A 24,440-nucleotide genomic window follows, 5' to 3' on the forward strand; every position below is an offset into this window, starting at 1 on the left:
GACCTCTCGTATCACCCCCACCTGGGTCCCTGTGGCTGACTGTACCTCTGTCTGGCTTCCTGGCTTTTAATCCCCTTTCTCCTGCTCTTCTGACCTGCTGCTTTGGGCATCCCTGAGTTGTCCCTGGGGCTGACTGCTCCTCTGTCCAGGTTCCTGGCTTTTATCCCCTTTCTCCTGCTCTTCCCACCTGCTACTTTGGGCGTCCCTGAGTTGTCTCTCCTCACCTGTAACCTTGGATTTAATATTTACCTCAAACTTTTTTTCAATAACCCAAAAAGGTTAAGGAACAGAGAACACCAGGAGTGAGGAGGGAAGAAGGGAAGGAGGAAGATGGGCAGAAAGGAAAAGGGACGTACCTTCTTTGACACAGGTGTTATTCTCCAACTGATAGCCCTGAGGGCAGTCACACATCAGATCTCCGGATGGTAGGATCTTGCTGGACACACCATCTGGGCACCTACAGCTTCTACTGTGATTGGCTTTGGGTAAACAGAGCAGGCTGCAAGGCTTGGACACACAGGCATTGCTTCCTAGAATGAAGACAAACAAACAGCACAGGTTAATAAAAAACACAAAGCACTGAGAGAAAGAATGAGGTCCAGTGCAACCTCTTCGTTTTATAGAAATGAAAGCAAGCAGCTCAGAAAGGCAAGATTTGGGATCCTACTGTGCTGATAACCTCTGCTCAAAGCCCTGAACAAGAGCCTGACCAACAGATTCACTAATGACTTGCCTTGTGGCCACAGCTAGATCTGAAGGCCCCAGAGTCAAGCAAGGGCAATCAGATGTTCCTCCTGGGAACCAGAACCAGAAAGTAGCCAGGGGAGCTAGAGCTGGGAGAAAGGTCAGCAACATGGTGTCAAAGGTGTTACATGTCAAAGGTGTAGCCGAAACCACCTCAGGTCAAAGGTGTAGAGATACTAACTCTGAGAGTGAAACTAAGATAAGTCTGCAGAAAGAGCCAGGAGACAAAAGCATATTTATGGAGAGAACAAAGGATAAGACCATGGCCCCAGAGGAAGGCACAGAGAGAGATGGTGGCTTTGCCATGCTCAGGTCTAATCCCCACAAGGCTCACCTATATATCCTATCCCTGGGCTCCTTACTACTTCCCTTTATCCTTTTAATCATACTTTTTACTTGCACTAGCTTGAATGGGTTTCTGTTCCTTGTGACCCAAAAGCCCTTAATCAGAACATATAACTGGGTAATACCTTGACCAGGACAAAAATCTGCATCTTCCCTTCTCAATTCCTTTGTTTCTGAGGACACCTGCTGAGCTAAATGAGGAGTCATAGGACAGAACTGTAGAGAGGTTAGTTAATGTTGGTATATCCCACTATTTCCCCAATACAGTCTTTTCTTGGGTCCAGCTAATCAGAGTATGAGATAACGTACATATGACCCATCACTGCACTCTACAGAAAGAGTCATTGTGGGTGAACAATTTCCTCTCCTCTAAAGCTTTCCCGCGTGGAGGGGAAATATACATAAACTATTTTTTAACAACTGGAAACATGACACACGTGGTAGTTAAGTTTGTGTGTCAATTGGCTGGGCCTGGTTGAGTGGCTGGGCAGCTGGATGTAGTATTCCCCATGATGAGACTTGTAATCAACTCCATGGTGGAATCTACTGTGAGCAGCTGAGTAGCTGCCTTTGGGTATGTGGTCTGCTTCCCATATAAAAGAAACAGCTTTGAGAATGGTCTCTAGCTTATGGCACGCTTGGACCCTGCATGTAGCTGTGTCGTTCAGCAGCCTGCCATGCTCTGCTGACCTTGGGACTTACAATGGACTCGAACTAATGGCCTGCCGTGTGGTTTGGTAACATCGGGACTGTGCCATTTTATTTGTCAACCTTGGGCTTGTTAGTCTCAGCAGCCAGTATCTGCCTGAGTGAAGAGATACCTCTAGCTTCACTGGGCCAGGAGCAAGAGGCAGAGCTGAAGCCACCAGAGCACAGCAATACTCTTTTTATAAACAAGATGCTAATAGTTCATTGAGTGGGGAGGATGACATGAAGAGCATCATACTGATTTGAAGAGTATACAAGTGACAGTTAATATCTTCAAAGAAGTTACCACTTAGTCCCATGATGTTTTCACAGGATATATCTAGAATATCTTTAGAATTCTTCTTTGAAAAATTCCTCCAAAACTAGTTTGGGAGTCCAAAAAGCTATTTATCTAGCTTAATTATCTTTTTAGTTACCAAATTCAAATCCACCCTAAATAATGAATACTTTCCCTCATGACAGATACTTAAAAGCATTTACTTACTGTAGGCTTTAAAAGAGAATTTCAAGAGCTCAAAATTATTTTAAGTTATTACAGCACCAACTGGATGCATTAATAAAGGAGTTATTTGCAAAGTAACCCTTTAAAAAAGATCTAGTAATACAATGTAAAAATCAGCCAGGTATAAATTCAAGAAATATATCCATTTCAACAAAACAGCCCAAATTGACAGATGTTACAAAAGAACAAAATTTTGATCAGAAACAAAAACTCATTCAAAATCTAATGCAAAAAACACAACACACTGCCGTGGAGGCAGATCTGACTCATAGCTACCCCTACTTGGGTTTCCGAGTTGGTATTGCTACGGAAGTATATTGCCCAATCTTCCTTCCTAGGAGTAGTTGGGGGGTTTGAACAGCCAGCTTTCTGGTTAGCAGTAAAAATGCCTTAGGCCTATGCCACCTGATTCAAAATCTAGTACTTCTGAATCATTGTGCTATTACTATTGTTGTTAGCTGCTATCAAGGTAAGCCCCCAACTTGGGGCTATACCATGCACAACAGAATGAAATGCTGCCTGGTCTTGCTCCATTCCCATTATCCATCGCAGATCAGACTGCTGTGATTGTAAGTTTTTCACTGGCTGATTTTCAGAAGTATATTGCCAGGCCTTTCTTCCTACTCTATAAGTCTACAAGGTCCACTACAATCTGTTCAACCTCACACAACACAGGTCCAACCAGTGCCTCTACTGACAGATGACTGGTGGCTGAGCATGAGGTGCACTGGCTAGGAAGTGAAACTGAGCCTCCCATTTGGAAGGTAAAAAGTGTACCACTGAGCCACCAATGATGTCATCATATTAGAAGGAGACTCTGATTCTAATACATGATGATTATAGAAGGAGCACAGCTTAATGGTTTTACTAATGTTAAGCTTTAAAGTTAGCTAAGCCAGGATTGAAATTCTCACTACTTTCTAAATGTATGATCTAAACGTTATTGAACCCAACTTTCATTTTCTTTTCTATAAAATGAATAATAATAGTATGCATGGGTTCTGGGAAGACTAAATGACATTATGCATGCCCATAATGCACACTAATACAGTGCTTACAACATAGAAATTCTGTATAAATGTAGCTATTGCCATCATTATTAATATTTTACAGCCAGCTAATAGCAAATCCTGTATGTGTCAGGGGTAGATAACAAAAAAGAATAAAGATTGACTGGCATCAGGTGTTGCCAACATGCATTGTGAAACACCCTCTGATTTGCAAACAAGCAGGAAAGTCAGAGCAAAGAAGTTCAAGGCCAAAAGGCAGGCATGTCCACAAGTGATGTCAGCCGCCAGATGCCAATACAAAAGCTCTGAGTTAACCAGAACAGACCTGTCCAACAGATGACAAACTGACTTTTCTGGCCTTGTGTACAAGGGCAGGAGATCTCAGCTTTGGAATTATCCTGCTCACAACCACAGGAGAATAAGAACCCCAGAGACAAATAGAGGAAGGAACAGAAAGCAATAAGGAACCCTGGACCACAAGGGAGTGCGTCCTAGTTCTGCCCAGTCCTGAGTCTGGGCTTTCTCCACCAGTGCACATCTCCCTTTAGACCAGCCTTTCCTCTACCCAGACTCCACCCCAAGCCCAGAATTCCTCTTATTAGTTTGAAAGAAGGTGACTTTCACACATGAAATGGAAATCACACCAGGAACCACGTACACATCTGCTCAGGTCATGAACTCTCTCTCCAAACCACTGCCCAGGCATGATGTGACTGCACACAGCTGTACTCCAGCTGTTGGGAAAAGGAGCCAGTAAAAGCTGGAGACCAAGAGCCTAGGCATCACCAACTTCATCCTCAGAATGCAAGTGCTTCTGAAGCAGCTGGCTGCTGCATGCTCATAATATGAAGGCTTATAAGCACTTGTATGAATGAAGATCAGATCTTCTGGACTGGGTGGTAACTCAGAAAAACCATCTATCAAGTCAACTCCAACACATAGAGACCCCACGTGTGTCAAAGTAGAACTGTGCTCCATAGGGTTTTTAGTGGCTGATTTTTCAAAAGAGGATCACCAGGCTTTTTTTCTGAGGTGCCTCTGGAGACTCAAACCTCTAATCTTCCAGTTAGCAGCTGAGTCCATAAAGCTTTTGCACCACCCAGAGACTCTGAAAACTTAAGAGAGGTGCTGAAAATTCACCCTACTGGCAGGGTGGATAAGGAGGGGTGGGTGTCCTCTGTCAAACGGAGTTGTTGTTTTTTTTTAAATTTTTATTGTGATTTGAAAGTTTACAGAGCAAATTCATTTTCCATACAGCAGTTCACATACATTTTGGCTTATAACATTGACCACAGTTTCCCACAATGCAACAGCTTTCTTCCCACTTTCTCTCCAAAGTCACCTTTTCCCTGTGTCTTTCCCTCTCACGCACTCCTGCCCCCTGTGCATGCATAGCCCTTCTGTTCTCCCATGATTGATCTCTCCAAGGAGTGCATCTACCTAATGTAAACGTTCAGCTTATATGCCTGTCTTTGAACAAAGAGATTCGAGTCACTGGTGCTAACAAGCATGATGCTTTCATCTCTCACTATTTTAAAACAAACACCTGATCTAAGACAGAATGTAACTTTTCCAGTTAGTCACATAACTGGAACAAAAACCCAGCTCATATACTAGTGAGGGTACCTTGAAGAAGTTAATTAATAACTGAGATTCCATGTCCCAATCTGTAAACCGTGGCTTACAGCCTTCTGCAACAGTCTTGTTACAGTCCTACCTCATGAAGACCTAACAATTATACAGCTTTGCATTGAGAGCATACTCTACCGTTTTCTAAGGGTGTTCTCATGCTATCTTCACCGGTCCCAAAAGAATAACAAGGATATAAAGAGGTGTATTATTTCTCTAGTCAATTTTCTCTTAGAGCAGCACCAGCCAAAAGCCATAAAACATTATCAACATTCTAGTTCAAAACAGGAAACCTAGCCATTTGTCAATAAAGGGAGCCAGCTGACCTAGGATGTGATTTAATCCTGCAGAGATAAAGAGGGCACTTCTTAAAGGGAGAACCCTGATCTCTCTCCTTTAGAATCAATAGTAGGGTTGGGAGATAAATAAAGGCGAAAAACAGCAAGGAAGGCGGCTTCCTACTACAGTCCGGGACTCCGCAAACAAACAGCAGATCAAAGGCTCCCAGCAATTCTTACAGAATCATCCAACAGATCTTTAAGACAGCTACTATCTACACCTACCTGCCACTCTTTCCCAGCCTTTTCATCCCTTCTTCTGTCTATATGTATTAAGCAGCTTGAAAAAAAAGAAAACTGAACTCACTGTCATCAAGTTGATTCCAACTCACGGCGACCTTCATCACATTTCTAAGACTATAAATCTTTACAGAAGCAGATGGCCCCATCTTTCTTACACATAGTGGCTGGTGGATTCAAACCACCTATCTTTTGGTTGGGAGCTCTGGTAGTGTAGTGCCTAAAGCACCTGCCTGCTAACCAGAAGGCTGGCGGTTCAAACCCATCAGCCACTCCTCGGAAGGAAGGTTGGGCAATCTACTTCCATAGTGATACTGCCTCGGAAATCCAAGGAGGGGTCACTGTGAGTCGGGTCTGACTTGATGGCACATAACAACAGCATAACAACATCTTTTGGTTAGCAGCCAAATGCCTTAACCACTACACCACCACAGCTCCTTATTAAGCAGCTACTAAGCGGTAATTAGGAAATCTGGTGGTGCAGTGGTTAAGCAGTTGGTTTGAACCTACCAGCCACTCTGTGGGAGAAAGCTGTGGCAACCTTGTTCTATAAATATTTACAGTGTTGGAAACCCTATGGGGCAGTTCTACTCTGTCATATAAAGTCACTATGAGTCAGAGTTGACTCAACAGCAATGAATTTGGTGTTTTTTGTGGGGAGAAGGGAGTGCTAATTGCTGTTGTTATGACTGTTAGGTGCTGTCAAATTGGCCCTCAACTCATGGCAACCCCATGCACAAGGGAACAAAACTCTGTCCAGCCCTACGCCATCCCCATGATTGGTTGCAGGTCAGATGGCTATGATCCCCAGGATTTTCACTGGCTGATTTTTGGAAGCAGACTGCCAGGCCTTTCTTCCTAGTCCATCTTTGTCTAGAAGTGCTACTGACACCTGTTCAGTATCAGAACAACCCTCAAGTCTCCACTAACAGACAGGCAGTGGCTGTGTATGAGGTATATTGGCCAGGAATCAAATACACATCTCCCATATGGAAGATGAGAATTCTACCACTGAACCACCAAGGCCCTTACTAAGTACTAGGCATGAGTAAAATCTGTTGAACCAAAAGACATGGGGTTTAGAGTTTCATGGTGGGCATAAGTTAATTAAATAACCACATAAATACATGTCAGATTATAACAGAGAAGGGTGCTCAATGAGTACTGGGTCATCGGGGCAACCAGAGAACAAGAACGGCATCCTGTTGGGAAGCAACAGCTGTGTGAGCACCCAGCATAGCCACAGCACCGTGTACTTTAAGTGTGCCAAACGAGGATTAACCACACGCTGGGACTCTCCCAGCTGCAGCAGAAGCCACACCGCCAATCAAGAAGGGACCAAGGGCAGGAGGAGGGTGTAATTACCCACCAAGCACCAACACTCAAGGCAGGCAAAAACATGCTGTCTTCCAGCTGTTTGTGTATCATTAGAAAAGAAATTAAGATGTCATTAGGAAGAAATTAAATAATGTGCATGTTGTCGTGACAACAAAGATGTTGGCTGCCAGATCCTACTCTGAGCAGAGATTGCCCACAGGCAACCCCTTTGCTGAGATCAAGTCTGCAGTGATTAAGGAGGAAACTTGCTCACCAGTGGTCTTTCCTTTGTAGAAAATCTTCATGTCCATCAGCCCAGTGAGTTGGCTTGCCAGAATCTCCATTTGCGACCCACTGTATTTGGAAGCTCGAAATATGCTGAGCTGTGACCAATCATCCCAGTAGATTTCATTCTTTAAAAAAAAAAAAAAAAAAAAGTTTTGCTCTTTAGTCCAGCTCCGTGGTCCTATGTTCTGAACCACCCATAAGGATAAGAGTCCCTGCATGCAGTGGACATAACACTAATAAATGGTTGACTGATTGGCCTGATCAAGATTCCACTTAAATGTGTCAGTGATTCTACTACCCTAATCCCACCAAATAGCAAGACAGAAGGAACTACCCAGAAGAAACTCCATCTAAACATTCAAGTTTAACTCTAACCCTTCAGTTCAAAATCTGCTTCCCAATTTTGGGAAGAGCCATTTTGTCCCCTAGAAGCAAAACAGAAATCAAAGGTGATATAGATGGAGCATATCTTGTGTTGTCAGGAAAACAAGTGAGCAAACTCACAAGAGATGCTGAAATGAAGCCAAGATGAGGTTACCAATACTGAGGGCAAACCAGACTTTCACAAGAAGTAATCCCAACTTCTAACCTTTTGAAGTGTGAAAAGTGGTAGAAGATTGGTCCCTTGGTAACTCGAATTGATATCCCTCCCTAATTAGTTATCTAAATTATTATTTTATTGTTTAGATATTTATTATGATAATGCTGGAACAAATTAAATGAATTATTTTAAAATACATTAATAAATTAACTCAAATTCAGAAATGAGCCAATTTGCCAGACATCAGACAAGCATCTCCGCAAAAACCCAGAAGCAGCAGGCTTTTAATCTCAATATGTTCTTCATTTACTCTGACAGCCTGCCAACAGGGGAATGACTGAGGACTCACCTTAAACACAGCAATGGCGTAAGGGTGCGGGAGGTTGTCCAGGATCACTGAGCGCTGCTGGCCACTGAAGCTGATCCGCTCAATACAGTCCAGGTAGGCATCTGTCCAGTAGATCCACTGGTCATCCACAGAGATGCCATTGGGCCACTTCACGTCCTCTGACACAAGACAACGGACAGCAGAGCCATCCATGTTGCTGCCATAAATCCCAGGCCTCAGGTCCCCCCAGTCCGTCCAGAACATCATCCTGGTCAGCACCGTAAAATAACACACATCCCATCAGAACTGGGGAAATGACAGGACTCAAACACTATCCCAAAGAAGTAAGGAAACCTTCCAGAATAATCAGACCAGTTAACTCAGAATTATCATTCTAATCTGTAATTGTAATATTTAAAACCACTGAATTCCTTGATTCAGAAACTCCTTTCCTGGGATTTATCTTGTGGATATAATCAAATTATGCAATGATAATGTACAAAGATGTTCACCACAGTATAGTTTATGCTCACTCACTGACACCATCCACTTGATTGCAACTCATAGCAACCCACACTGGGTTTCCAAGGCTGTAAATCTTTACAGACTGCTTCATTTTTCTTCTGGTAGGTCCAAACCACCAACCTTTTGGTTAGCAGCCAAATACCTTAACCACCATACCACCAGAGCTCCTTATTGTTTATGCTGGCAAAATATACTAACCTAGATATTAAACTGTAGAAGAAATGATGAATTATCATGGATGCAATAGAATGCTATGAATCCTAAAAATCTACACATGCTCACATGAAACTATCTCCAAGAAAAAAGATACAGAATAATAAATGATTCTATTTGGTACATGTGTATGTTTTAAGGAAATACGCTTGTGCAAGGGTTAAAAAAAAAAAACAAAAAACTGAATGATACCCAAGAAACTAGTAACACTGATTACCCCTAGGAAATGTGAGTACAAATGGTTAAGTGTGACGAAGGAGGAAATGATTATTTTTCATTTCATAAAATTCAGTTCTTTTTTAATATTTTTAATAAAGTACATATCTTATTTATGTACTTACATTTATTATTTTTATTTTTAAACATATTTCTCTCAATCATAGATGCTCTGAGAAAGGATCAGGAGAGGAACGTTAATCTAGAATTTCTCTCTTAGATAGATCTCTGTTAATATGTTAATTAAAAAGCTCCTTTGCTTTGCCCAAGTACACACCAATTGCAATTAAGAAAAAGAAGCGTCAGCATGCTGGGAGGCAAGGGAAAGATGGAATGGATTAAATGTTTAGGCCATGCATGAACCATACATTATCTAAAAAAAATCCAAAACTAAACCCACTGCCACCGATCAATTAGATTCTGACTCATAGTGATTCCCGATGGTAAATCTTTATGGAAGTAGATTGCCCAGTCTTCCTTCTGTGAAGTGGCTGGTGGGTTTGAACCACCAACCCTCTGGTTAGTAGTCAAATGCTTTAGGCACTGCGCCACCAAAGCTCCTTTCACATTATCTAACTGGGACTAATATCTATAGAAACACTTAAAAGCCCCAGAGTTACCTGACCAAGAGGACTAAACTTCAGTTTAAAAAATCTCAGTTAACAGATGATCTCAACCATAATCATGAAAAACAGAGTTTTTGGCCGGCAGTTTGCATTTCCATAACAATCTGGCTGTTGCAGCATTTGACACAATGCTGATTCCTTTCTAGACCACACTCACCCCTCTTGAGGAATGAGGACCAGAGCCCTGGGACGGTCGAGCACAGAAGAATTGACGATCGTGAGTCGGAAGTCGCCATCTGGATTGGCTACCTGGCAAAAGAGGGAAGAAGCTAAGATGGAGCTGAGTCTACACTGCAAAAGTCTCCCACTCGTCTCTGGACTGCACACACATCTCCTTTTAGCCCACCTGGTTCCCCTGCCAGACACATCAGAGAAACCTTCTGATTTCCAGTCAGAACACACTGCTCCCTCCTCTGGCTCATGTGGGGATTTTCACATAATCTGACAGGGAGTCCTGGGAGCACAATGATTTGCACAAAGTGCTCAATTATGTGTCTACTTCTTCAGCCAGCTCATGTTACTCCACGCTAAAAAGCCACCAATGGCTCTACATTTGTCACAGAACGAGTCCTCAAGGCCACTGTCTTGTAATTCAGAGTCTCCACAGGCAGGCCCCACTTTCTCTCTCCGCCCTCCTCTTCTACAGCTTCAGACAGGCTGATCACATGTCACTCCACATCTGGCACTCTCTCTACTATCTGCTCTTGCCATAGCCCCTGCCTAGCCTGCCCTCCCCATTGCTCTCTCTAATCAAAAGTTTTCTTCCCTTCAAGATGCACCTCTAGGCCTACCTCCTTCCCTAACTCTTTTGACCCACTTTTTTTTTAATTTTTATTTTAAGAGTTTGTTTTACATTCAATATTATGCATACATTCAGCTTCGCTACCATTTGCCATCCCTAACCCTAACCCAGCCTCCTCCCCTCCCTGCCCAGTAACCCTCCCCAAGTGCGCCTCATGGTTATACACTCCTGTATGTCCTACATTTCCTGAGAATGTTGCCCCTCTGGTGCCCCATGGTCGACTGCTCCACGGGATGCATTTCCATAGAGTATGTGGATGTGTCACACTGGTTTGAGCGGTCCGCATGTACATCTTGTTTACCATTGGGCTGAGAGTCAGTCCCTGGGAATGAGATTAATTCTACGCCCAGAATGTATCTAGGACCATAGTATTGGGGATCTCACCAGACTCCATCCAACCAGTAATTCTGGTCCTTATTGAGTTTTTGGATTTTGTTCCATGTTTTTCCTCCCACTCTATCCAGGATCTCCAGATTTGGTGCTTTCCTGAGTGGTTGGCCTTGGTAGCCCGGCACCATCTAGTTCTTCTGGTCTCGAGGGCCATTGTGTCCTAAGGCTGATTGTTTCCAAATGCCCTTGTTTTTTTACACTCTTCTTCGCTTATGATGATAGGAGACCATTAGCTGCATCTCAGATGGCTGCTTGAAAGCTTTTAAGACCCCAGTCGCTACTCACCAATGTAGGATGAGGAATAAGACTTTTATGTATTTTGTTGTGCCAATTGAGTCCGGTGTCTCCCAGTACTATGGTCCTGAGTCAGTAGATCCACTGGATCTCTCTCCCACAGTGTCTGGTGTCTGTGAGGGATTACTCTATGTCTGTCTTCTGTTGTTTCTGTAAGGACTGAGGTTATTTTGCATCACTGGTATCTGTGCAAGATTAGCCTCTGTTGAATCTATCCTTGGTCTAGAGTATACTCCTGTTCACTGACCCCGATCTGATCTTCTCAGATGTTTGTGTTTATCTGCAGCCTGGTGTTTGGTATTAATGGTAATGCAGTATTCCAACAAGTATCTGCATCTTGTTGTTGATCTCTTATTGTTACAGCATTTTGTACAAATAGTGCACAAGATATAACTTGTCTCACAGAAGTCTGTGAGAAGGTAGAAACTTAAGCTCCACCTGCATCCTGCTAGTGCGTAGAAAAGTGCTGACCACATTTAAAGAAAGGAGAGAAATAGTAACCAGACCATCTACTCATATTCAGTATGTGCCAAAGACTGCCCCTTTTCACTCACTTCTTTTGTTATCCATGAGGTGCATACTACTATCATCCTCTCCTCATCAGGGCTCAGCTCAGATGTCACATTGCAAGATATGGCCACCTTTTCTAATGCTGTTCCACTCCCTAATCACACAATCACATTACCCTGTGTTCAGTCTTTGCCGCACTTATCACCAACAGAACCGATCTGTTTATTTCTTTACTACTTTGTTTCCCCACTGAAACCTAACTCTAATAGAGCAGGAACTTGTCTATCTATTGCTCTGTCACCAAAACCTAAAACCATACATGCCACACAGCATGCATTCAAAAGACACTTGCTGAACGAGTGAATAAATGAATCTTCATTTATAGATAAAGAAACTAAAGCTGAGAGGACAAGGAACTTGTCTGAAGTCACTCAACTAGCAGGGTATAGACTGAACCCAGGTCCATTTCTCAAGTTTGTGCTTTAGGTCTTGCAACTTCTTGGGGCTCTCTGTGTTTCCTTGTTTCTTATGTGCTTTCTACTTAGCCCAACTTGCCATACCTCCACATAGGGTCAGTGGAAAGAGATGCTGAGACAATGCCTCAGGGTCTCAACTGAGGCATAAATGCCAGGAGCTGAGTACACATATATTACTTGAAACAATAATTTTGGTAGGCTAGAGGCCATTTATTACCCTCATGCTACCTTAGGGATTCAAGGGAGAAGTGGTTACTAGATAGCTAAATCAAACCAAACCAAACTCATTGCCATCGAGTCAGTTTTGACTCATAGCAACCCATCCTTGGGTTTCCAAGGTGGTATCTCTATATAAGTAGATCAGCCAATTTTCCTTCTGAGAAGTGGCTGGTGGGTTTGAACTGCCAGACTTCTGGTTGGCAGTCAAATCCCTCAGGCATAGTGCTCCCACTAGGTTCTATATAAGTGAAGTAGGAGTAATAAGAATACCTACCTTACAGAGTTGTTGTGAAAAGTGAATCAGATAATTCATGTAAGTAGACCTGACAGTGCCCTTTATCATCAATAGTAATGGTGACAATATTGTCATTATTACTCTAATAGATCATAACAATACTATAGTATTGTTCTTATAGTATTATAATAATACTATAGAATTATTGTTACAACATTGTAATACTATGGAATTATGGATAAATTCTATGCATTAAAATGCTATGGTATTATTATCATTATTGTTAATACTCTATGCTTCTGAATAAACAAACAAACTCATAGCTGTTGAGTCAATTTGACTTGTAGCAACCCCTCCTTGGGTTTCTGAGGCAGTATCTCTACGGAAGTAGATTCGCCAATCTTCCTTCCAAAGAGTGGCTGGTAGATTTGAACCACCAGCCTTCTGGTTAGCAGTCAAATGCTTTAAGCACTACGCCACCAGAACTCCTACTAGCCAAAAAAAAATAAACTTCCAGATATTGAAATGAAATCTCTGATGGACTGGGGTATCCTGCTCTCATTTGGGACCTTGCTGGCCATGAGTAATCATTCTGAAACTATGCTCCCTTCTACCCTTCTTCAGAGGCTCAGCTGGTTCATTCTCCAGGAATTCTCTCAGAATTTCCAGAATCTTGTCTCTGTGTCAAATCTGGCTTGAAGTCCAAATGTTCCACCTGTCTGTGACAACACAGGAATGCACATGCACATACCTCGATCTTTTTAAAGCCAGCGTCCACCCAGTAAAGCAACTGGCTGAGGGGTTCAAAAGCCAAAGCTTCTACTGTCTCCAGTCCAGAATTGATGATCACCTCTTGCCCCGTACTCCCATTCAAGCAGAGGCGCTGATGAGAGAAAAGGAATAATAATTCTGTGAAGCACTCAAATGACCTCCTGCCAAATCAGTCCCATGCATGATAATGCTTTATTTAACTGGCTTAACTGGCAAAGGATGAGATGTTTTATATTAGTAAATTTCCAGATAAATGAGGCAAGGTTAAAATAAAAACATTTCTAAAATGTATTATGGTTCCTGTTTTAAGCAGAATAACAAAAGAGAATTTGACCATTCCTATCACTTTTCACTACCATTATGAACACAGGTTACTAGATTATGCTGTACAACATTAATGAGTTCACAGATTATGGAGATATATGAGTCTGTTTGCATTTTAAATAAATGTAACCAGACTGCTGTTAAGTTCTTGTGCCTGCTTTTCACAGTGTTTCCTCACTTGTGAGGCTCTCAGCTGTCAGGCGCTATTGTTGGGGCATCTATATCACCACCATCCTCCCCCACCCCTCACCCTGGTACTGAGTCACACTTAAACTCTTGGGTTGAGAACCTCTTGGTATTGCTTTTACAAAAGGATTTAGCAGGCAGTGAATAAACAACAAATAGCTCTCCTTTCAAATGTATGAATTTCAATGCATGTATATCTATCTGCCTATCCAGGGATCTTTATAGCTTACTTCCTGGCTCTTGCCTGTGTTCAGAATAGATGATGGGGATAATTATGTGAACCATGGATAAGTCAAGTGTTTCTGTATCAACTTGGAAAGAAGGACACTAAAGAAGCAATTGGTTCAATGACTAATAATCCTGCATTACTAGTCCTAAAACCCATCTCAGGAGGAAAAGTGACACCTTCCTTACAAGCAAGACAGAAGACTTAGGTACAGTCTGCATCCAGACTCTAGGTTGGCTGGCTCTTGTGATATAGATACTGTGGTAGTTAAGGTTATGTGTCAACTTGGGTGGGCCTGGTTTTGAATGATTGGACAGCTGGATGTAGTGATTCTGCATGATGAGACTGGTAATCAACTCCATGGTGAAATCTACTGTGAGCAGCTGAGTAGCTGCCTTACGTATGTGGTCTGCTTCCAGTATATGAGGAGAAGCATTGAGAAAAGGCTCGGAGCTTTTTGGCATGCTTGGGCCCTGCATGTAGCTGAGTCTTCTTTCAGCAGCCTGCTGAAAGGGGAAAGAAAAACATGAAGGCAGGAAACTGAAAAGCTTCAACAGTGAGCCATGAAATGAGTCCCAATTTATAAATCTCTAGCTAACTCCTTGGCTTAGGTCATTCTGAATTTGATGGTTTTCAGGACTGGGCAGTCAGAAGGCACAGTCCTCAGACCAGACTAAGGGCTGACTCACCTGGATGATGTCCAAGGCCAGGTCAGACCAATACAAGCAGTTGTGCTCATAGTCAAAGTCCAGGGCCACGGCGGCCCGCAACCCAGTGAGAGGCAACTGCTCGGTGGCTCCTGAGGCTAAGTCATAGCGGTAGATGGACTTCCGCATGGCATATAAGATGAACTCATTCTCCTCTGTGTAGACAGACAGACAACAGGAAGGTTGGACCAAAGTGTGCTTACGGGGTCCTAGCATGTCTGATCTATTTTGTCTCACACACAAACCTCAGACCCACTGGCTCATCTCACAGATCAAGTGAAAGATCACAGGAATCAAGAGTCAGAGACCTGTAATGGAATCCCATTTACTGGGCAAGCTACTTAAATTTCTGTGAATCTCAGTATCATTTTAATCTGTATGTTTTACCTTTTACATTTTTTTATTAAGCTGCATCCCCCAGCAGCCGTGCTCTAACAGAAACTTCTAAGCTCAGCCTAAAGTCTTCAGAGTCACACTTGATAAAATAGTCACACCAATCAACATGCTCTCCCTCATCTTAGACCCTCATCATGTAGCACCATCATTCACTCTTTCTCACATTATGGCCTAGCTTGTTGACTACAGACTATTTAGTCTCTGAAGACCTGTAACTAAGCCTTCTAATCTATTTGCTTACTTATGCAATATGGTTCACAATGACATATAGCAATGATATTGACACATCAGATTTTCAATACAGTAATACTGTTTGTTCTTGACTACTTATAAAATGTGTTACAAACATAATCTTCATAAAGATCCTAGTTCTACTTAACACATACTTACATAGTGTACTTATTATGTGTCAGGAAATGTTTAATACTCATAACAAGTGTATGATGCAGAAACTATTACAGATGAGAAAAGTGAGACCAGGGAGATTAAGTAAGTCACCCAAGATCACACAGCTAGTAAGTGGCTATTTGAACCCAGGCAGTCTGCATCCAGAGTCTATGTTGGTTGGCTCTTGTGACATAGATACTGTGGTAGTTAAGGTTATGTGTCAACTTGGCTAAGCCTGGTTTTGAGTGGCTGGGCAGCTGGATGTAGTGATTCTGTATGATGATACTGGTGATCAACTCCATGGTAAAATCTAATGTGAGCATCTGAGTAGCTGCCTTAGGGATGTGGTCCACTTCCAGTATATAAGGTGAAGCACTGAGAAACGTCTGAGAGCTTTTCGGCATGCTTGGGCTCCATACATAGCTGAGTCTTCTTTCAGCAGTCTGCCATGTTGTCTGGTAATCTTGAGACTGTGCCATTTTATTTGTTTATCTTGGGTCTGTCAGCCTTAGCAGGCAGCAACTGCCTGAGCTAAGAGAAGCCCCTAGCTCCAGTGGCCCAGAAGCAAAACACAGAGCTGAAGCCCAAGGCTGAGGGGCTTTCACTCAGCCCCTAGACCTGGCACTGTGAACTCAGACTTCTAGCCTCCTAAACTGTAAGAGAATAAATCCCTATTTGTTAAAGCTACCCATTTATGATATTTTCTGTTACAGCAACACTAGATAACCAAAACACATACTAATTTTGCCATATATTAAAAATGAATAAATAGAGAGCCAGCATCTTAAAAGACTTATCTAACATCAGACAACTAGACTCTTGGATGCTGGTATGTTCCAAAATATGTTCTAAATTGACTTAGTGGTGATTTAACATGTTGAGGCATGTGCAATATAGGGATGAAATTCTGATAAGAAAAATTTGTTTCTTTTTCTCTACTGGTTTCTAGTTCTCATACATTTAGAGCATCTCTATTTCCTCTGAGCATTTTTTCCTGCTGATACCTCTCAGAGCAGGTGAGGTATTGTTTTCACTCTTCTACTTAGGGAATAGCCTGGAACACATCTAGATTCTTCAAGGGGAATGGAGAGGAACAGCACACCAGCATCCATTTCTACAACATCCATTTTGGCAAGATGTTGCATATGCAACCAGATGCAGATCTGAATCCCTACACTGCATGCCTGGATTAGGTTGGTGTTCCCCTCTCCCCTGGTTAATACATACATTCAATGAATCAACACATACTATCCATTTGCTTTACAAAGCCTTCAAAATAGATAATGAATCAAAACATAAAACCACCTGAAATTTTGAGTTAAGACTTGCTTTCTCTTCCTCTGGTCTCACTTCACTTCAAGAGGATTTAAGCTACTACCACATGATAAGCAATTGTGTCTTTTAGTTTCCAAGGAAATCTCCTTGGAAGAGGGCGGGAGAGGGTGGGCAGTCAAGGTACAGGGCACCAGGAAGCTGCTAAGCTTTTAAATGACATCAAAATCAAGGACTCTGATAGAAGTTGCTTCAGGGAATCACAGAGAGAATACATCACAAAGCAAGGCTTTCACCCCACATCTCTCTCTCCACCGATATCTACAGATCTCATTATGTTGCTTTAGTTTCTTCTTCTAACAAACTAATGCCTTTACAGTACAGCCTAAGTCTAGAAATACTCGCCTTAGGATTAGGCTTAGAGTGGAGGTCCTGGGTAGTACAATTAACATGCTCAGCTACTAAGCAAAATACTGGTGGCTCAAAACCATCCAGAGGAACCTGAAAGAAAGGCCTGGTGATCTACTTCCAAAAAGTCAGTCACTGCAAACCCGGTGGAGCCCAGTTCAACTCTGACACACAGGGGTCGCCATACACCAGAACCAACTCAATGGCACAGCATGCAAAGTGCATTCCAGAAAAGGAACAGGAGGTTTGGCCAACCCTGGCCAGAAATGAGCACAGCCTAGAAATTGGTGCTACCTCAGTAATTAAGGAAGAGAAAATAATGCATTTTAAGATTGCTTCCAAATGCCTAGATTACATCATCTTTGCAAAGATGTTATGGTTCTCATTAGTCCTACTAAGCCATTTTTTCCTTTCATGCTGCACCCCAGCCTCCTATTCCATGCTTTTTCCTTTTTTACAGTTAGGAGGTGCCCCATGCTGCAAATGAGATTTTTCCACTTCACTCTCTGTTCTATCTTCTCCTATCAGAGGAGAAAATAGCTTTCCTGACAGTTTAGAATGCCTTATACAAACTGTTTTTTCCCTAGCTCAATTATCTTCAGAAATATTTATTACAAAAGTATGCACTCCAGCCCCTGAAGAGCAATCACTCAAATCCTGCTAACCCAAGTCCTCATCAATAACAGCTCTTAGGAGGGGGATATTTGAGTATTATCTGTTCATTTGTAGGAATCTGCTGAAGCTGTGTTCTTTTTAAGTCTCTACAGTGAGGTATGTTAATTACTCTGGTAATGATGGAAGATTAAATTAAGGGACTAATGAGCGTAGCATGAAAAACAGCAGGGTAAGCTGGCAAGCAGTGAACATATGAGAGGGCTGGTCTGCCCTGCCTGTAAGAAAGACACACTGCTTTCAAGATCATTTGGTGCTTGTGGCTGTTCCTCTACTCACCACCTTCACTAATGGAAGTCAGCACCAATAGCTCACCTATTCTGAGGGGAAGAAATGCTCAGAGGAAATAGAGGCGTTCTAAAAGAATGAGAACTGGCAATGGTAGAGGAAAAGAAACAATTCTTTAGGTGTCAGAATTTCATGCCTATATTGCACATGCCTCAACATGTTACATCACCACTAAATCAACTTAAAACACATTTTGGAACATGTTGTTGTTGTTAAGTGCCGTCGAGTCATTTCCGACTCATAGCGACCCCATGCACAGCAGAACGAAACACTGCCCGATGCCGCGCCGGCCCCACAATCCCTGCTATACTTGAGCCCATCATTGCAGCCACCGTGTCAATCCATCTCGTTGAAGGCCTCCCCCTCTTTCGTTGACCCTCCACCCTACCAAGCATGACATCCTTCTCCAGGGAATGGTCCCTTCTTACAACATGACCAAAATAGGTGAGACGAAGTCTGGCCATTCTTGCTTCCAAGGAGCATTCTGGCTGCACTTCCTCCAGGACAGATCTGTTAGTTCTTTTAGCAGTCCATGGTACTTTCAGCATTCTTCGCCAGCAAACTCAAAAGCATCAACTCTTCTTCGGTCTTCCTTATTCATTGTCCAGCTCTCACATGCATACCAGGCGATTGGAAATATCATGGCTTGTGTCAGGCGCACCTTAGTCCTCAAGGAGATATCCTTGCTCCTCAGCACTTGATACAGTTCCTTCGCAGTTGACTTTCCCAATGCTACACGTCATCTAATGTCCTGACTGCTGCTTCCGTTGGCATCGATTGTAGAACCAAGCAACATGAATTCTTTGACAACCTCAATCTTCTCTCCATTTATTGTGATGCTGCTCATTGGTCCAGTTGTGAGGATTTTTGTTTTCTTTATATTAAGACGTAATTTTAGAACATAGCAGCATCCATTTCTAAAGCATCCATTTTGACAATATATTGTATATGGGACCAGGTGCAGATGTGAATACCTTTGTTGGATGCCTACATCAGTTTTGTGCCCCCTCCCTCATTCCATACATTCAATGAGTCACATACACTAAAACAAACAAACAAACAAAATCAGTTGTCATTTAATCAATTTCAAGTAGTGGTGACCTATGTGCTTCAGAGTAAAACTGTGCTCCATAGAGTTTTCACGGCTATAACCTTTCTGAAGCAGATTGCCAGGCTTTATCTGCTTTATTAAAGCTTCAGTATAGACTACCCATTAAACCATAAACCCATCTAAAACTTTTAATAAAGATAAGTTTGCCCTCTTTTCCTCTGATCTCATTTCATTCCAAAAGGCTCTAGCTACCACCACCAACTAATTGCCCCTTTTATAATATGCATTGCTCCAAAGATTTTTTTCCTCTTAAATAGCAAGCATAATGATAATCTAGAATAATGGAAATGTCACTTACTTGGCATTTGGATGATGTCCAACTAAGAGCTTGGGCTCAGAATGTGAATTTTAACTTTGTCATTTACCAAATGAGATGTGTGACCTTATTTAAGTTAACTTATTTAAGTTATCTAATCCTCTCCTCCTAACATGTTTCTTCATAGAGAACAGATATGGGAGCTGGTATAACATCTGCTTCATTGGGTTGTTAAAAGGATTAAATTGGCAAAACTTATAAAAGTACATTGAAATCTGAAAATCTGCAAAATTCCACTAAAACAGTAGTTATTATTATAAAATTAAGATAGACCACTTGGCTACTTCCTAAGAAGCCACACAGCTCTTCATAGTCTATTTTACCAAACAGATCAAGGAACACAGAGAGACCTTGAGACAGCCCCCAGTCCCTATTCCCCAACACAGAATAGAGGTTGAATGAGTATTTTTCAATGAATAAAGGGATTTTCCTCAAAAAACTGAGCTGATATAAAACATTTTCTATTCCTATAAGTCAAAAAAAAACACCCATTGCCATCAAGTTGATTACGACTCACAGCAACCCCACTGGGTTTCCGAGGCAGTAAATCTTTACAGAAGTAGATTGCCCAGTCTTGCTTCCACAGAATGGCTGGTGGATTTGAACCACCAACCTTCTGGTTAGCAGTCAGATGCCTTAGGCAGTATGCTACTAGAGTTCCTTATACCTAAAAAGGTTTGAGGTTATATATAAATTTGGTCTGAATACCAAGCTTTGGGGGTAAAGGGAACTCTGTGATGCTTGTAACTTTCTTTTTATTATTTTTCCATTTAGTTAGATGAGCCACCAGCCTGGACTTGGGGTGAAATCGTGCTAATACTTCAATGACATCTGAAGAAGTCAAAGGGGAGAAATGGCCTCACATACCTGCTAGGGGACAGGGGACCAGCTCTCCTTCCAGTCGGGCTTCAACATCTCCACCACTACAAGTATCCCCAGATATCTTCCGGTAACTGTCACCCCCCACCCCCCAAAAAAACAAGAGGTTAGAAAAAGCAAAGAACAGTCATTCTGGAAGTTTTCCCAATTGGGAACATATTTCCTATCCATGGATAATAGATTCTATCCATGGGTAACAGCTTCCATCTATTCATTTCCGTATAAAGCTAGTAGTAGTTTAGTCATTCTCAGTCAGTTCCACTCATGTCAGATTAGGCAGATGCAGGCAATTTGGGGCACTGTCCTAGGCAAGATTTTTAACTATATCCCTTCAACAAAATCCTCTGAAGATGTGGCCTTACTAAAGTTTATGACTTCAGATACTCCTAGAGTTTAAAAGGAGCTTATAGATTTGTATTTTTTTCTTCCTCATTAGGGGTAGAAGTTTCAAACATCAGAATTTAAAATGTTGCCCAAGGTACTTGAAACCTGCTGACTTAGAATTCCAGAATTTAGAGTAGGAAGGCAACCCAGGCGGTCCACTGTGCTCTCACACTGAAGGTCATTTGGTATCCCCTTTAATACCTCTAGTGGCAAGCATTAAAGACTGCCCATTGTACTGTTGTTAAAAACATGCTTCTTGTTGTTGTTATGTGCCGTCAAGTCAGACTTGACTCATAGCGACCCCTTGTTGGGTTTCCGAGGCAGTATCACTTCAGAAGTAGATTGCCCAACCTTCCTTTCGAGGAGTGGCTGGTGGGAAAAATATATTTAGGAACAAATTTTGTCTTCTAGAACAACACATAACAACTTAGCTACACCTGGAGTAAAAGGAAAAAGAAAGTTTTAAAACCTAGTGTTAAGGTCTCAGGATGCCTTCAACTCTACCAGAGAAAACAAACTGGCAGCAATAGGCTACTCTGAGATGCTGCAATGTCAACCAGGAGGCCACACCAAGCACATCTAGAATAGATGTCCCCAGATGTAATGTGTGTGGAGTAGCCTCCTCCCAGTACCGTATCACACAAGGACTCCCTTCCTAAAGATACAGTGGCACAGGAAAAAGAGGTAGAAAAGGTTAGAACAGACATAAAATAGTTCCTTCCCTTTTATAACTAAGAATGTGTTGTTGAGTACAAGAGGCATATACAAGATGGGAAATAAGAAGAAATTGAGACTGATCCCCTGAAACTATGAAAAATCAAGCTTATTCATACGGCAGCATCACATAATCTAAGATAGCTGCAAATTTACTAAGTAACCTGAAATTGATAGCTTATCAATGAACAGCACAGAAGTACAAGTAGAACTTGACTCTGACTTTCCAGGATACTGGAAAAAGTCCTAAGCAACAAAATCCAGATGTAGACTCCCTTCACGATTACAGAGAGGTTCTGGACAAGCAATGTAACCTCAGTGGACTACAGTGTCAAGAGGGGCGGTCCTGCCTCACCTGCCCTCCCTCCCTTCCCACACTAAGGGTCTTTTAAAGAAGTAAAAGGACAGTGAAATTAAAGGGGTTATTAATAATGGTATTGTAATTAATAATAACAATGCTACTACACCTGCTATAATGGGGTTCACAAGCTGAAAGAGGACACATTTTATAGGCAAGTTTAGAGATGATTATATCTAGGACATTAGGAAAACAAAGACTAACACTGAATAATCTAAAGAATTATGAGGCAAAAACAGTAAGACTAGGGAACTTTTGTGATACACACCCTCTTGTTCTCCTATAAGTAGAACCCACAGGACAAGGTACGGGAGGGTAGTATGACTTCCCAGAAAACTCAGGATCTGGAACACAAACCTCTAATGACAAGTCTTCACTCATCTTGAAGCCAAAGTCACTGAAAAAGGCAATTGAAGTTTGTTAAGGCATTGTCTTGCATACTTCAGACATTTCAGTATCTGAACCCTTGGACTTTTACTATGTTGTGTTGTTGTTATTTGCTGTTGAGTCAGACCCGACTCATAGCAACCCCTCCTTGGGTTTTCGAGGCAGTATCATATCACTACGGAAGTAGATTGCCCAACCTTCCCTCCGAGGAGTGGCTGGTGGGTTTGAACCGCCAGCTTTCTGGCTAGTAGTCAAGCGCCTTAGGCACTATGCCACCAGAGCTCCTAACTGCATACTATATGCATTTTAAGTTACTTAATATGTCCCTGTAACGTATACTCACTTTTTACACTAAAATAAATACATTTTCAAAGGGAACTTTGTAACAGCCACACTGGAAAACCCCTATCCTATGCCTTAAATGGCCAGCAAGGTCAAGGGAGACCCTCAGTGAGATGGATTGGCTCAACAGCTGCAATGATGGACTCAAATATGCCAGTGATCATGAAGATGACACAGGACTGGGCAACATTTCTTTCTGTTGTACACAGATCTCCATGTGTCAGAGATGACAGGTCAAAAGCTATCTAGTTACCTACTTACGCCACAAAAAATGATAAATCATTATACCAAAAACCTTAAGGTTTAACTAGACCCAGTTTCCTATCCAAAGACTCTGAGCCTCCTCTCTCTGTAAAAAGGGATCAGCAAATGATGGAGTTAATGAATGGCAAAGAGTGCTGTTACACAGTGAGGACTGCAATGAATGTCACAAAATAAAATGTGTATGAATTGTTGAATGGAAAGCCAACTTGCTCTGTAAACTTTCACTCAAATCACACACACAAGAGAATTAATGGTACCCAATGAGACTTTCTCCTTGATAAAATCCAAAGAATTAAAAGAGAAATTAGAGAAAATAACCTTATTTTCTTCCTTTTTACTAAGGATTCAATGCTATATAATACCATGGCCATATACTGCCTAAAATTAATGTTGGTGCCTGCACTTTGGGACATACTAGTTCGATCCACGAGACCTTCTGCAAACTGAGGGCCATGCATTGCTGAACCTCACAGTTCAGCAAGCGTGCACTGCAATAGGAAGCAGAAGACCTCAGTCTAGTCCTAGCTCTGCCCTTAAATGCATGACTTCTCTAGGCCACACTTGAGAACTCTAAAACAAGGCCACTGTATTATATGCTTCCCAAGATCCTATCCACGCCATGAATTCTACCATTTAAAGGGACTTTCTTCATTGATGTGCTCCATCAGAAAGGCTTCATTTACTCTATTTCAGTCAATTCAATGAATATTAAACACTACATGAAAAGTAAAAGGGCTCTGGTGGCACACTGGATAAAGCATTGGGCTGTGAACTGAAGAGGTGGTCGCTTTGAATCCCCCAGTTAGTCTGCAGAAGAAAGATAAGGCAATCTGCTTCCATAAAGATTTACAGCCTTGGAAACCCTATGAGGCAGTTTTACCCTATCCTATAGGGTTACTATGAGTTGGAATTGACTTCATGGCAGTGTTATTTTTATTTTCATTTTTTTTTTAATATGAAAAGCATTAACAGATACAAGGTAAAGTATCTTATATATATTATCTCATAATCCACACTTAGCAATTTTTAGAGAGTTATAGAATAAGAAGCAATTTTATTCTTGACACAAACAGGTCTCATTCATTAAATCAGTTCATTTTTATTGCATGTCTGCTTTAAATCTGTTTTGAGAGAATAAGTGGAGCATTATCTAATTAATTACGTATTTGCCTCCATTAACAAAGCACCATTCTTAGGCGTATTTCTTTATATGTAGGTCATGACTTAGTGGACTGTAAAAGTAATTTGGAGAGTCAAGACTAGATCCTCCCATCACCCTTCCAAAAAACAGAAAATGGCAAAATGTATCACACTTAAGAATAAATGTTGTTTCACAGTACTGTCGTTTCAACTGTGTGTGTGTGTGTTTATGTGTGTGGTTTAGGTACAGGGTCATGATATAAAATGTAATGCTTCCTAGAAGTTTCAGTCAACTGTTTGAAGCTACACTTCTGAGCAACGTGGGGAAATACAAAGATGTAAAATAAACTCCTGAAATCAGAAAATATATGGTAATACATATGGTTAATGCACTCAGCTGCTAACCAAACGA

General features: G+C 41.7%; 1 protein-coding gene across 1 annotated transcript in view; it reads right to left on the reverse strand.

Moving 5' to 3' along the window:
- The window catches only part of SORL1 (sortilin related receptor 1), a gene marked incomplete at its 5' end in the record, with an annotated part of 272,129 nt that overhangs the window by 113,486 nt on the left and 134,203 nt on the right, over nt 1–24,440 (reverse strand). Inside the window, 8 exons of the mRNA XM_007949949.2 lie at nt 357–530; nt 7,108–7,246; nt 8,012–8,258; nt 9,728–9,819; nt 13,248–13,379; nt 14,693–14,865; nt 20,428–20,513; nt 22,164–22,292. Of these exons, the coding sequence (XP_007948140.2) occupies nt 357–530; nt 7,108–7,246; nt 8,012–8,258; nt 9,728–9,819; nt 13,248–13,379; nt 14,693–14,865; nt 20,428–20,513; nt 22,164–22,292 (1,172 nt within the window). The remainder of the gene's footprint in view (nt 1–356; nt 531–7,107; nt 7,247–8,011; nt 8,259–9,727; nt 9,820–13,247; nt 13,380–14,692; nt 14,866–20,427; nt 20,514–22,163; nt 22,293–24,440) is intronic.

The sequence above is a fragment of the Orycteropus afer genome, unplaced genomic scaffold (assembly GCF_000298275.1).
Source record: "Orycteropus afer afer isolate SDZICR_OR568_19922 unplaced genomic scaffold, OryAfe1.0 scaffold00258, whole genome shotgun sequence".
NCBI lineage: Eukaryota > Metazoa > Chordata > Mammalia > Tubulidentata > Orycteropodidae > Orycteropus > Orycteropus afer.